Source organism: Podarcis muralis, chromosome 5 (genome assembly GCF_964188315.1).
Source record: "Podarcis muralis chromosome 5, rPodMur119.hap1.1, whole genome shotgun sequence".
NCBI lineage: Eukaryota > Metazoa > Chordata > Lepidosauria > Squamata > Lacertidae > Podarcis > Podarcis muralis.
Window position 1 is genome coordinate 3810176 of NC_135659.1, and position 13098 is coordinate 3823273.

The window sequence follows — 13098 nt, forward strand, 5'->3', positions numbered from 1 at the left end:
AAATGCCACGAGCTTTGTATCCCATAATAGGTGAACACTTTCATTTTCCATCAGGCTTTGGGAAAGTGACTGCTTTTAGTTAAAAGGCTGGTGCCATGCTGATTTTATTATAATTATGTGTATGCATTAAACAGATTTTATAGATTTATTTAGTTTTAATTCTATTGTTTTTCAACGATAGATTTTTCTATGTTTGTAGCAGTTCTTGTTTTATTTGTAAGCCACTTTGAGTTCTGATGTGGGGAATGCAGGATATAAATATATAATAGATTATGATGATGATGATGTTGATGATGTTGATGATATGATATACTCCCTGTCTTAATTATCTATGATTCTTTGTGCCATTCAGGTACATCATGACAAGTGGTAGGACAATGGAATTGACTAAAGAATTTTTCCTGAAGCACAAATACTTTGGCTTAAAGAAAGAGAATGTGATCTTCTTCCAGCAAGGGATGCTGCCTGCGATGGACTTTGATGGGAAAATTCTCTTGGAAGAGAAAGGCAAAGTTTCTATGGCACCAGGTGCAACATCTATAGGAACCTTTTCCAAACCCATATTGGCAATTGCCCCTCTTTGCTCTCGCATTCATCAGCTTCTGCTATGTCTGTGATTTGCTTCCTGTGACTTAATGAGAAAAAGGGCAGCTGGGGCTTCTGCTTAATAGTTGAGGCTAGCAGCAAGCCTCTTTCCTACTATCATGTTTGGTTTCCTAGTCGTGTCCCTGAGCAATCTATGCAAATCCACAGTTTGACATGGCCTCAATTAAAAATGTCATATTTTCCTCATTCTTCTTCACCCCCCCCATTATGTCTTCCAAAAGCAACTCCTCCCTTTTTATCATTAAAAAAATAGAACAGATTGTGATTATGATAGGAATATCATACAAAAACCAACAAGACGTAGACTCCCAAACTTCATAGAGAATCATGACAACCAGCAGCTAAGCTTGAATAACATCAGTAACTATAATAAGTGAGACACTAAAAATTAGCCATCTAACTTGTATTTTTGTGGCATTGCGTAACAGGGCTCCAAATTTGATTGTTTCAGTAGTGACTAAGTTAACAAGTACTGTTCTTTTCCAAACTTTGAGCAACCATTCTTTTTTTATTTTTATGATGGTTCCAAATAAGACGCTTCAGTATCTTCCAAATTCAGAAGTTTAACACATAGAAGTTGCTCATGCTTATTCATCTGGTTATTTTTTATTAGCTCAATAAAAAAGCTTTCAGGTCATTATGTAAGGCAATATGTGAAAATTCTTGAACCATATAACCAGGCCCCAACATCACTTTGCCCTTACACAGTGCCATCTAGGTCATTTTCTCAAAGCCAACGAGAGGGGGGATGGTTTTCTCTGACTTTTGTGTGTGGGCAGGACTTTTTAAAAAAATCGAAAGGCATTTGGAATAGACTAAGGTTTTCAGTGATGCTGCTGATATTTTCTGTGTTACCAGTAATGCTGAATTTTTAGGATTTTTACTGACAAACCTTAAGTATGATAACTTGTCTTTGTGGTGGGTCATGTCAAAAAAAGGTGCACAAAACCCGATGTGAAAAAATAACTTTTCTGACCTACTGAACTGCTTCCTTTTCTTCTCCCTTCCTAAAGATGGTAATGGTGGCCTCTACCGAGCTCTGGGAGCCCATCATATTGTGGAGGACATGGAAAAGCGAGGCATTGGCAGCATCCATGTCTATTGTGTTGACAATATTTTAGTCAAAGTGGCTGACCCTCACTTCATTGGCTTCTGTGTACAGAAGGGAGCAGACTGTGGAGCAAAGGTAACCAATATTGATGCAGGCTGTAGAGAGGGAGTGGCCCCCCCACCTCCTGTTGTTAGGTTTGGGAGTTGTTAGGTTTGGGGAGGTGACTCTGTAAGACCTTGTGGGGGTGGGGTAGTGTTAGGTGCAACTAGGTGTAACTGCACTCTTTTATCTTGTGAATGGCTGCTTCATTGAACTGTCAGACTTTAGTTTTTACTGCCTTTTGATTCCACTGTTTCCCTCCTCTCTACTCATGCATGGATACCAGTAGCTGAAAGCCACAGGGGGGGAGTGGCTCTTGCACTCAGGTCCTGCCTGCTGGTTTCCTGCCGGCGCCTGCTTGGCCACTGTGAGAACAGGATGCTGGACTCCGTGGGCCGGATCCAGCTGGCTCTTCTTATGTTCATATTATACTGTGGTACCTAAGAATAGCATCCATGTATGTTCATGCATATGATGAAGCCCACCAAGGTGCATGCTGTAATCAGTTTGTTAGCCTTCTAAGTACAACAAAACTGTTGTTGTTCTTCTATATTAGGTTGTTGAAAAGACCAATCCCACGGAGCCCGTTGGTGTGGTGTGCCGAGTGGGTGGCGTTTACCAAGTGGTGGAGTACAGTGAGATCTCTCTGGCCACAGCGCAGAAAAGGGGTCCTGATGGCCGGCTGCTATTTAATGCTGGGAACATAGCCAACCACTACTTCACCCTGGAGTTTCTGAAAGACATTGTCAAGTACGGGCATCCTTTAGTCCTGAGATGCACTCCTACAGGAGTGGAATAGCTCTTATATATTATTTCCTTCTCATATATCTGCCATTGCTAACTTCCTTTTGTGTCACAAATTTTTAGCAAACAATGCCAGTTTATACATGTAGCGGAATCAAGGGGTAAATCTTTTCCTGAACTATACTATCGTATTTTTCCGTGTGTAAGACTAGGGTTGTTGTTTTTTTTAAAAAAAAGGTTTAAAATTGGGGCTCGTCTTATACACGGGTATTGCTAAGGGGTGTTTTCTTATTTTGGAGTCCCCCCAAATGGGGGGGCATCTTAAACATGAGGCCGTCTTATACACAGAAAAATATGGCACTTCAGGTAGTTGGAGGCAGGGAGCTGCATGTTTGAATGCACCCCTGGGGGGGAGGGGGAACAGAGAATTCTCGCTTTTTAACATCAGAATTCAGCTAGATCTGCCTCCTTCTATGATTCTGCAGGAATTAGGAACTTGTGGCCCTGTTCTTAGACTGAAACTCACATAAACCCCAGTCAGCATGGCCAGTGATCAGGGGTGATAGAAGTTGTGATCCAGTAACAGCTAAAGCGCCACAGGTTGCATCCCAGCACTATTGTTTTGGGTCCACAGAGATTCCCCCCCCCCCACAAACCCCTGAATCTGGCCATCATTCTAGCTAGAAAAAGCTTTACCACTTGATTCTGCTATGTTTATGTCCCTGTGCAGAGTATGTTCCCCTGTTTCAGTTTAAAGGTGGAAATGAACGAGAACTGGGGCACTGGTTAAACATTCTGAGTTTTTTGGGAAGTTCAGTGGCACTTGCTTATGGAAATGGGAAGGCTTTTTAATGGAAGCATTCTGCTAGGCCCACCACAAAGCTCTAACTTCCAGTTTCAATGTTATTTTGTCTCAATCAGAACAATAAACGTAGAAAAGAATAATAATACTCTGGCTTTGCATCATATGCTGATTGTGTCCAAGCCTTAAAGAGAATTGATGAAAGAAAATGGTCCCTAATATGTAGGAACAGAGGTGTTTAGAGCTCCATGTCAATAGCAGAGGACCTGAATTGTGCATTAAAACCATGAAGTTAGTAGTGGAGATTTTGGCATGCTGATGCAGTCTGATTGCACTGAGATTTGTACTAGTTGCTGCTGGTGGGGTGTGTAAAAAGTGGTAGTGAGTCCTAACTGCAGATCATCTGTAGAAAATGGCACCTTCTACCTTTGCAGCCAAAAGGTAAAGCAAAGGTGTGGATCAAATATCCTACACTTGGGATAGGTGGCTTCTTTTGTGCCAGAATAACTAGATATCAAGCGTCTTCTGCTGGAAATACATTAATATTCAATGAAAACCTAAGAACTGCCTTGTTATATCAAGGTCCATCTCATTCAGTATTGGTTTTCAGCTGCCGTGCAAATGGTTCACAAGCCTGGCATGAAGGTGATGTCTTTCCCCATTCTCTGTCCCCAACATCTGGTACCTGGAGGCTTCATTTAGCTAATGACCCTTGATTCCCTGTGTGCTTCAGACTCTGCTGACTCTTCCCTTGATGTTTCAGCCTTTACGAGCCTCAGCTACAGCACCACGTAGCCCAAAAGAAGATCCCGTGTATAGATGTAGCCACTGGAAAGCCTCTGAAGCCAGACAAACCAAATGGGATTAAGATGGAGAAATTCGTATTTGACATCTTCCAGTTTGCCAAGTATGTCCTTTTGTGCTGCTCCTCTGCCTAGTGCTGAGAGTGTTTTGTGTTACCTGTTGCAACTTCATTTTGGTATGTTAGCTTTACTTTCAAAACAAGAAAACTAATTTTGGATCTTCACAGTTGTAGAAGGTACAAACTATATGAGGCTGGGAAGCTGAGCTGCTGAGAAACTAGCTGAGATTAGCAAAGAGAGGAACTAAATTAATCTTGCAGTTTGGAGAGCAGAAAGAAGTACGTTGCATGAGGAGTTGAGAATAGATTTTTACTTATGGGTGAGGAGCATTCTTGCATCCTGAGACTATTGTGGCAACTGATAGCATAGAGGCAGTCATAGTAGGAAACCAGCAAGAGGGCAGGGGGCCTTCTTGGAGAGGAGAATGTGGCCTGTATACTAAACCTCTGCTATGGTGCCAAGGTGAACTCCCAGGAAGGTCCCTCTTTGCCACAGTGCCTTCAGTTGTCCCTTTGTGTGTAAGATTGGGACTGCCCTCGCAGCCTAGAAAGAGGGAAACTGAAAATCTGCAGTCCATTTCTGAAGACTGGGGAAAGATTCTCTTTGCTTCTTACAAGTCCTTGGCCTTCGCCTTGGAAACTGATGTCCATGCTTGCGTGTTTGAGTGGCTGGCCTGTCACAGTAAAATTTAAGGTATTTGGGAACCTTCTTGAACTTTGGCTGGTTTCCTTCTAATTTGATGGATTTAAAAAAAAACAAAACACCTTACCAGAGCTGTCTCTGCTTTCTTGCTCTTCTAGAAAATTTGTGGTTTACGAAGTGCTGAGAGAAGACGAGTTCTCTCCTCTGAAGAACGCGGACAGCCAGAATGGGAAAGACAGCCCCACCACTGCACGCCACTCCCTGATGTCACTGCATCACTGTTGGGTTCTCAATGCTGGAGGGCACTTTGTGGATGAAAATGGAAGGCGCCTTTCTGCAATTCCCCGGTAAGAATATTTAGGCATTGCTTTAGCTTTTGCCTTCCGTCCCTGAGTATAGCCTATGGAAGTGTGTGTAGTGGCTGTACATCTGGGAGAGAGTGCAAGGATGCTGGAGGTTCCAGTGGATCGGGTTTCTAGTAATATTCTGCAACAGGCTCCCATGTCCATAATATCTCCCTTTGTAATTAGCATGGCTGAGATAACCACACAGTGTGAGGCAACAATCTTGATTGATGTACTTGATCATCACAGTTGCATCTGTGTCATTGGGGACAAGTGAATGGAACCCCAGCATTTAGGAAACTACTCCAGCCTTCCATAATTCAAACTGGAGCCAGGATACCCAAGCCTTTTTAGAGAATAGCTGCTTTAGGCTCCCTCTTCTTCAGATGTGGGAAGGTACCAGTGCCTTCGCCCTTTTAGAATAATAGCAGCAAGCAGAAGACAACAATTTGTCTATACCTTGAAGTGTGTTTATAAAGTATTTTTACCCCACTCCTTAACTGAAAAGGCTCACACAGTGGCTAAAAAATTAATAGAAAAATCCCAGACTTAAAATCTAAAAGGCACAACACACCAGAAACAAAAGATGGAGAGGAAGGGAGAAGGTGAACACAAGCACCAGTAGGTTAAAAAGGTAAAGGTAGCCCTGACGGTTAGGTCCAGTTGCAGACGACTCTGGGGTTGTGCTCTCATCTTGCTCTGTAGTCCAAGGGGGCCGGCGTTTGAACGCAGACAGATTCTGGGTCATGTGGCCAGCATAACTAAGCTACTTCTGGTGAAACTAGAGTAGCGCACGGAAATGCCATTTACCTTCCCGCCAGAGCTGTACCTATTTATCTACTTGTACTTGGATGTGCTTTCAAACTGCTAGGTGGGCAGGAGCTGGGACCGAACAACAGGAGCTCATCCCATTGGGGGGTTTAGAACCGTCGACCTTCTGATCGGCAAGCCCTAGGCTCTGTGGTTTAGACCACAGCGCCACCCGTGTCCCAGTAGGTTACTGTGTTCTTATAATGACCATCTGGAATGGAAAGACTTCAAAAGATAATACAGTGGTGCCCCGCAAGACGAACGCCTCGCAAGACGGAAAACCCGCTAGACGAAAGAGTTTTCCGTTTTGGAGGCGCTTCGCAAAACGAATTTCCCTATGGGCTTGCTTCGCAAGACGACAGCCCATAGGGAAATCTCCGGGACAGCGGGGAAGCGCAGCGCGTCTTCCCCACTGTCCTCGGACCTCCTCCGAAGCCGGGCGGCGGGGAGGGAACACCTCCTCCCGCCGCCCGGCTTCGGAACGATGCTCCGAAGCTGGGCGGTGGGGCCGCGAAGCCTGGGCGCGCTGATCTCAGCGCGCGCAGGCTTCGGCATGCTGGCAACTCTCCGCAAGCAGCGGGAGGTGCTCCCGCTGCTTGCGGAGAGGTCCGCAAAGCCTGTCCAGGACAGCTTTTGAAGGCGGGGGGGGGGGGGAGCAAAGACTTTCGTCTTGCGAGGCACCACCGTATTAGCTGGTTTCTCAGCAGAGCTGATGAATTTACCAAGGCCTAGTATCTAATGCAGTCTTTGTCAGTCTTGGGTCCCTAGAGGTTGTTGGGCTGCAACTCCCTAGCCAGTGAGGCCATGATCAGGAATGGTGGGAGTTGTTGTTCAAGAACATTGGGGACCCAAGGTTGAGAGAGGCTGCTCTAATGTATGGTTTAGGAAACAGCTGGGATAACAGCTTTATAATGGTTGAATAGAAGCTGCTTGGCAGATGAGCCTTGCTTGTACATACTTGAGTGCCTCAAGACATTTGCTCATAGGAATAGAGTGATCATCTCCTCAACTGCGTCCATGCTTGGAGCTGGTGGAATTAAAAGTTTTCTGGCTGGGGGAGAACTTACATGATCAAGATTAAGTTTGTGGGAGACTGCGTCTCTTGCATAGAAACATCTATGTTGTTCTGAAGAGAGTGAAGTGGTCTACCACACTCATGGCACATGCAAAACAATTTGTTTAGTTAGAAGTAGAATCCTAAATAAGGTGCCACTGTCGTTCAGTTCAGCCCGCAGTGGCCTCCAAGGTCCCTTAGGAGTCATCTCAATGGAATGAGCCCCACCGACCATTGCACAGTGGTACCTTGGTTGTTGAACTTAATCAGGAGCTTCCTGCACTCAATCGGAAGCCGTTTCGGATGTTCGGTTTCCGAAAAACATTCGCAAACCGGAACACTCACTTCCGGGTTTGCGGCATTCGGGAGCCGATTTGCTTGGGAGCCAAGCCGTTCGACAGCCAAGGTACCAAGAGACTCAGGAAAGTCTGCTGTTTTGATTTGGCATATTCCCTAGCTTCATTTCCCTTCTCATTAATCCTTTTTCTTCCCATGTGACAGTTGCACTAATGGAAGGTCTGATGCGATCCAGGCGGATGTCAGTCACAAGTAAATATACTATCCTGGACGGGTGGAGCTGCATGGTGATGGCGCTGCGCTTGGCACTGACTAACAATCCTTTCTGCAGCATGCAGGGTCTCGGTGCTCAGCCTGTTTTCTTTCATTTTCTAAGGGAGTGGGTTGTTGTTTGTTGCTGTGATAAACACGTCTCTTGGGAAGGGTCCTGCAGCTGAGGTGAATGCTGGGGAAAGGTGCATGTCTTGACTGTGTAGAGTTCAAGAGGTGATGACGAGTGAAACTGAAGAGTAACCTGGCCACATTCCTTTGAGAAATCTGTGAATCTGAAAGGCTTAACTGGGAGCTGATGGCATATGACCCTGTGACTGCTTTTATGGTGTACCAAGACAAGAGGTTTCATGAAAATGAGCTGGTAAGGCTCTCAGTTTTGCATGCAGTGTAGTATGCACTGCGTTTTTGCCAGGCTTAGAGTCTGTTTTTAAGTTTGCCAGAAGGCTTGCTTATGTTTTGGAAGGCAGAGTGACACAGTGTAGTTATTGCTTTTACCATGTTTGATCTCTGCTATAGTTCTGTAATTACTGTGAGCTACTGTGCCCATCGGTCATCCTGTTTTCTCACGTAGACTTCATTTCCAGATCCCAATGAGATTCTATTATTATTGCTATTATTGTTCTGTGCCTAAGGGCTCAGTATTTTAAAATGGAGAAGACTGTTCACAGGAAGAAATTTCCACACAAAACTTGTGAAAGCCATTTTAAAACAAACTGGCAAGAGGAGAGTCAACTGAGAATCTAGTGTTTCTGCATAGTTACGAACAGCTCTTCTGACAGATTCAGCTCTATAGTTCATGTGAATTTAAAAAACATATGCACAGCACCTCTGAGAATTGCAATGCTCGCGTGCAGCTGCACTGTATTAACAAGTGAGAGAGAAACCCTTCTCTGCCAAAGGAGGTGGGCAAGAACATTATTGCAAACAAGGCTGCTAAGCCAGCCCAAGGCGTGTACACTTTGCTGTCTCCCTTAGATTCTAGAGCCCCATGGCTTGGTGGAGTAAGCAGCGCTGAGCTAGCTAGATGGACCAATAGTTAGGTTTCCTTTTGGGTATCATCATACATTCTACTCTACTAATTTTACTGTTAGGACCACAAAATCTAGCAAAATGGATCACTTGCTGGAATTTCTTGTGACTTTTGACCTGGAACAAAGTACTTATGAATTCCTTGATTGTGAGCCGAAACCTTTATGGGCCACTTAAAATAGCTTTTGTCTAATTTCCAACATGGAAAGCACATGTGCACAGGAGTTTGCAATTGTGCAAGCAGACTTTCATGCCTTGTTTTTGTTCTGAAACCCAAAGGGCTGTCAAACAACTGCCCCTTTTATTCAGTTAAATTGAAATCATTTGCAGTACCAACATTTTCACAAACAGCTACCAGTCATAGTAATAAGGAAAGACCACATTTTTTTAAAAAATGCACTCCATATTATACTAACACCAGAACCAAAATAACACCCGAGAACGTAATGACATTGTCTTAAACTCTGAGCCTTGCTGATTTAAAATTTGTGTCTCTTGGATTCCACAACTAAAGCTTTATAGTTGGTTGAGCTACAATTTTTAAATCCAGAACCCTCATAAATTGTCTGAAGATGGAAGGCACAATGCTTGAAATGATGTACAGTGGTACCTCGGGTTACAAACACCTCAGGTTACAAACACTTCAGGTTACAGACTCCGCTAACCCAGAAGTAGTACCTGGGTTAAGAACTTTACCTCAGGATGAGAACAGAAATTGCTGCAGCAGTGGGAGGCCCTATTAGCTAAAGTGGTACCTCAGGTTAAGAACGGATTCAGGTTAAGAACAGACCTCCGGAATGAATTAAGTTTGTAACCAGAGGTACCACTGTATTAGAGTGGGTTTTTTAAGCAAATGGTCTTCTCAGTTTAATATTGATGCTCATTAATAAGAAGATATGTATGTGAAAGGAGCAGTGACGTTTTAATTTTTTTACTCCCACTTCTCAATTGCCACTGGTGCGTTGTGTGTGTGTGTGTGTGTGTGTGTCTCAGGGCACAAGCTTAACTAACCCCTGTGAATTCAGGTGCTGGAGCTGCTGCATGGGCGCCATCTTAGTTTCCTTGTTGCTGCTGAACTCTTTCCTTGGCAGGAGCTGAGGAAAAGGCTCATCCTTAACAAAGTGACCAGAGTGACTACCTTCCTTAATTGAAACACGTCTATCTTGTCTGATTTGTTTATGTTTTTCTCCCTCACTTTTTTTCTTTAGTCTGAAGGATGCCAGTGATTTCCCAATTCAGTGTGAGATTTCTCCTCTTGTTTCCTACGGGGGTGAAGTAAGTTGATGTGGTGTTCTCTCTTTCTCTCCCCACCCCCATCCAGTTTCAATTTGTAATTCCCCTGTCTTAATGCTCAGGGCAGATAGCAAGGCTTGAAGTAAACCACAGGAAAGTATGCTATGCATGCCTTATACAAATGAGCTGGTGGCTGCCCGTCCTTGGCACTGTAGCGAAGAAGGGGTAAGAGGAGCCTAGAGAGCTGGCACGAGGAAGTCATCCTATCTTGTAGATGCAGGCGTGAGTTTATCCGGCCATTCAAACAGTGGTGTGAGTCATGGGTAGGCAAACTAAGGTCCGCAGGCCCAATTGCCTTCTGGATCCGGCCCGCAAATGGTCTGGGAATCTCTGCGTGGCTCACCAGTGCGCGTGTTCTTTCCCTCCCACTCGACGCCTCCTCCCTCCTGGCTTCTCCTTGCCCTGCCTAGAGGAGGAAGGGGGCTGGGCTTTGTTGGTGCCAGCAGCACCAGTGCTCGAGCGGGTGCCATTTTAAGCAGCCCCTCTTCGGAGTCCTTTTGTGCACCGCTCATCACCCCTCCGCTGCCAGCCCCTGCCACTCGCAAGACACAGGTAAGCAGCCACCAGGGCTTGTGGTGCTCTTGCACCACCACCCCCCCAAAAAAAATATAGTCCGGCCCCCCACAAGGTCTGTCACGAGTCTTGTACTCCCAGCAGGGTCACCCAAGGCGGTAAGGTCAAAGGGGAGGAACTAGACCTGTGGTTCCCAACGTGGGGCTCACCACACGCCCCACAGGGGGGGGGGGTAATTTGGTTTTTAAGGGGGGCAAATTGAGAATGAATTAGAGCAAGTTAATGGCCTTTTAGGTTTCCTCCATGTGAATAGGAGTTCACTTTTTGAATAGTAAGAATTATATGTGACCAGGGGGAGGGGCATTAGGATTTTAGAGATGCTTAGGTGGGGCATGGCCCAAAAAAAGGTTGGGAAGCACTGAGCTAGACATAGAATGATCCTAGAAGTCCTCAACGGCAGAACAGGCGGAAGATAAAAAGCGGTATGTTACAACGACTGTGAAGGCGAATGAAGGCTGCAGCAGATAAGAATCTACCGGTCGTTGTGATACTCATGCCATCGGAATAGAGCCTTACTGAGAAGACTGTGCGTTGGTCAGTGTGTACTGATCTACACACATAAAACAGATTTTTGGAAAGTTGGATAATTATGATAACTAATGGTCTCAGGGGCAGGGGGCACATTTTTATTTGTAGTATTAGTACTTTTAAAAAAGAAAAAGAAAAGAAATACATCTGCTTCAACTGTGCAAGAGGAATGTCAGAACTTGATTTGGCTTTTCTAGCCACTTGCTCTGTGTTGGACATGGAAGGTGTAAATGATTAATCCGGAGCTTGAAACTCTGACATGGCTGCCAATTTGTATGTATAAAGTGTTATATGCCAAGTGTTTCTGGCATCTTGTTATCTCATTTATTGCCATAACTCCTATGCGGAGATCATAAATAGTTACGTTTACAGATGGGAAATAAAGTTGAATGGTTCTTGGCCGAACAGAAATTTGAACCTGGTGTTCCCAAGTTCAGAGCTGCACTTTGGTTTGCACTTAAGTTTTGACTCCCTAGCCTTTAGTACTACTAAATCTGCTGTGCCCAGTTTCTGAATATCTGTTGCTGCTTTTATTCTCCTAGGGCCTGGAGGAATACGTGAAGGACAAAGAATTCCATGCCCCTTTGATTATCCATGAGTTGGTGAAGAATGGATTGTGAGATCCCCTGTTCATCTTTCTGGTCTAGAACTTGTTGTGATCCTCGGTTGTCAGACTGTGAATATTCAAATTAAAGTTTCAGTATCTCCCTGTGGGTTTTTCACTTAAATTGAATTCCCTCAAAATCCAGGACTTGGCTGCAGTAAGAATGGATGTAGTCCTTTTCACGCTTTTTATCTTGAGGATAGCTATTTATATAACTTTTAATTTAAGGGTAGTAACACTCAAAATAGCAAGGATGCTACATTTCATTCTACAGTACTTCAAGGCATTTTGTATCAAATCCAATGGTATACCTTCAAAAAGGCTTTATGGTACGGGGTTTGAGTTAGAGAAATTTTATTTTTCTCAAATATATGTGACTTTTAAAAAAGTGATGGGATTTTATGACTGCCCATATTGTGCTTTTATTAACAGTTGTATCTTGCAAAGGTTGCACAGTTGAAAGAATGCTGAAGGAGTGAAACTGGATTAAATTGTCTCTCCCCCCCCCCCCCCAATGCAGTGTTTCCTCAAACTTCTTGAACCTTCTTCTGAATTTCCACTCTTTGTGTGGGGCGGGGGCTGACATGAGATTGTATAAATGACCCTTGCATGCAGTTTTGTGCATAGAGCACACTGCTTCTTGTGAAGATATGTGTACTGGGGTATTAATGCCAAATACCATCAGTTAGATGAGGGATAGAACAGGATTCCTTGATGGCGTAATGTGGGCGTAATAGGGGATTATGAGGACACTGTCAAGGAGCATTCGGTCCACCCATAGCTTTGGGGAAGGAGCCAAACAAAGACTTTGTGTGCCTCTCCAGGTGCCTGCTGTCCCAGTTTGACAACCAAAATGAATGTCTCATTCCCTTCCCCCCCGAATTATTTTTATTAATACAGTTTCTTAAAATCAGGTTTCCTGCTCCTGTTCCAAACGTATGATCATCATTTCCTCACACTGCCACATCATTTTGTATTTAGTCCAATTAACCCCATTCACTTGCTGTTAAACCATTCTTCCAGCTGGCCACCTTTTCCACCTTACAAACAGAACCTCCGTTACATCTTATAAATAAATATTCTATTTCACGTGTTGTTCCAGACCTGGTGTGCTGGGAGAGTTAATTACTATCTTCCTTCGTTCAGTCTTCGGAGTGTGTATATGGTCACATTCCATTCCTTTCACCGTTTACCGACTTGCATACCAGCTGTCACCATAAATAACTCACAGAGTGTGTATCCAAACTGCGCCATTAAAATTCCACTCTGGAGTCCTTCCTCAGCACACAGTTGAAAGCAAGATCTTCTCTCAAATTCTCTCAGCCTCTTTACCACATCTGTTCGGCAGCAGTTCATTCCCAACTGCATTGCTCCATCAGCACTCCTAGTCCAGTCCAGGAATAATTTTAAAGTCCATTCAGCCTTGGTTTGGGGGGGGGGTTTGGGTAAAACCTTGTTAAATTCTTTGATGAGCATAAATCCAAAA

At 44.3% G+C, this 13098-nt stretch overlaps 1 protein-coding gene across 4 annotated transcripts in view; it reads left to right on the forward strand.

The window, feature by feature from the left end:
- UAP1 (UDP-N-acetylglucosamine pyrophosphorylase 1) overlaps nt 1–13098 on the forward strand; it is a 249501-nt gene that overhangs the window by 4755 nt on the left and 231648 nt on the right. For 2 of the 4 annotated variants that reach the window (XM_028732291.2, XM_077928182.1), the window contains exons 4-11: nt 353–528; nt 1620–1792; nt 2313–2506; nt 4066–4209; nt 4966–5154; nt 7517–7564; nt 9823–9889; nt 11551–12118. In XM_028732291.2, the coding sequence (XP_028588124.2) occupies nt 353–528; nt 1620–1792; nt 2313–2506; nt 4066–4209; nt 4966–5154; nt 7517–7564; nt 9823–9889; nt 11551–11628 (1069 nt within the window). In that variant the 3' untranslated portion in view covers nt 11629–12118. Of the gene's footprint in view, nt 1–352; nt 529–1619; nt 1793–2312; nt 2507–4065; nt 4210–4965; nt 5155–7516; nt 7565–9822; nt 9890–11550; nt 12119–13098 lie in introns of those variants that run through there. The other 2 variants (XM_077928183.1, XM_077928184.1) reach the window with 2 other exon arrangements.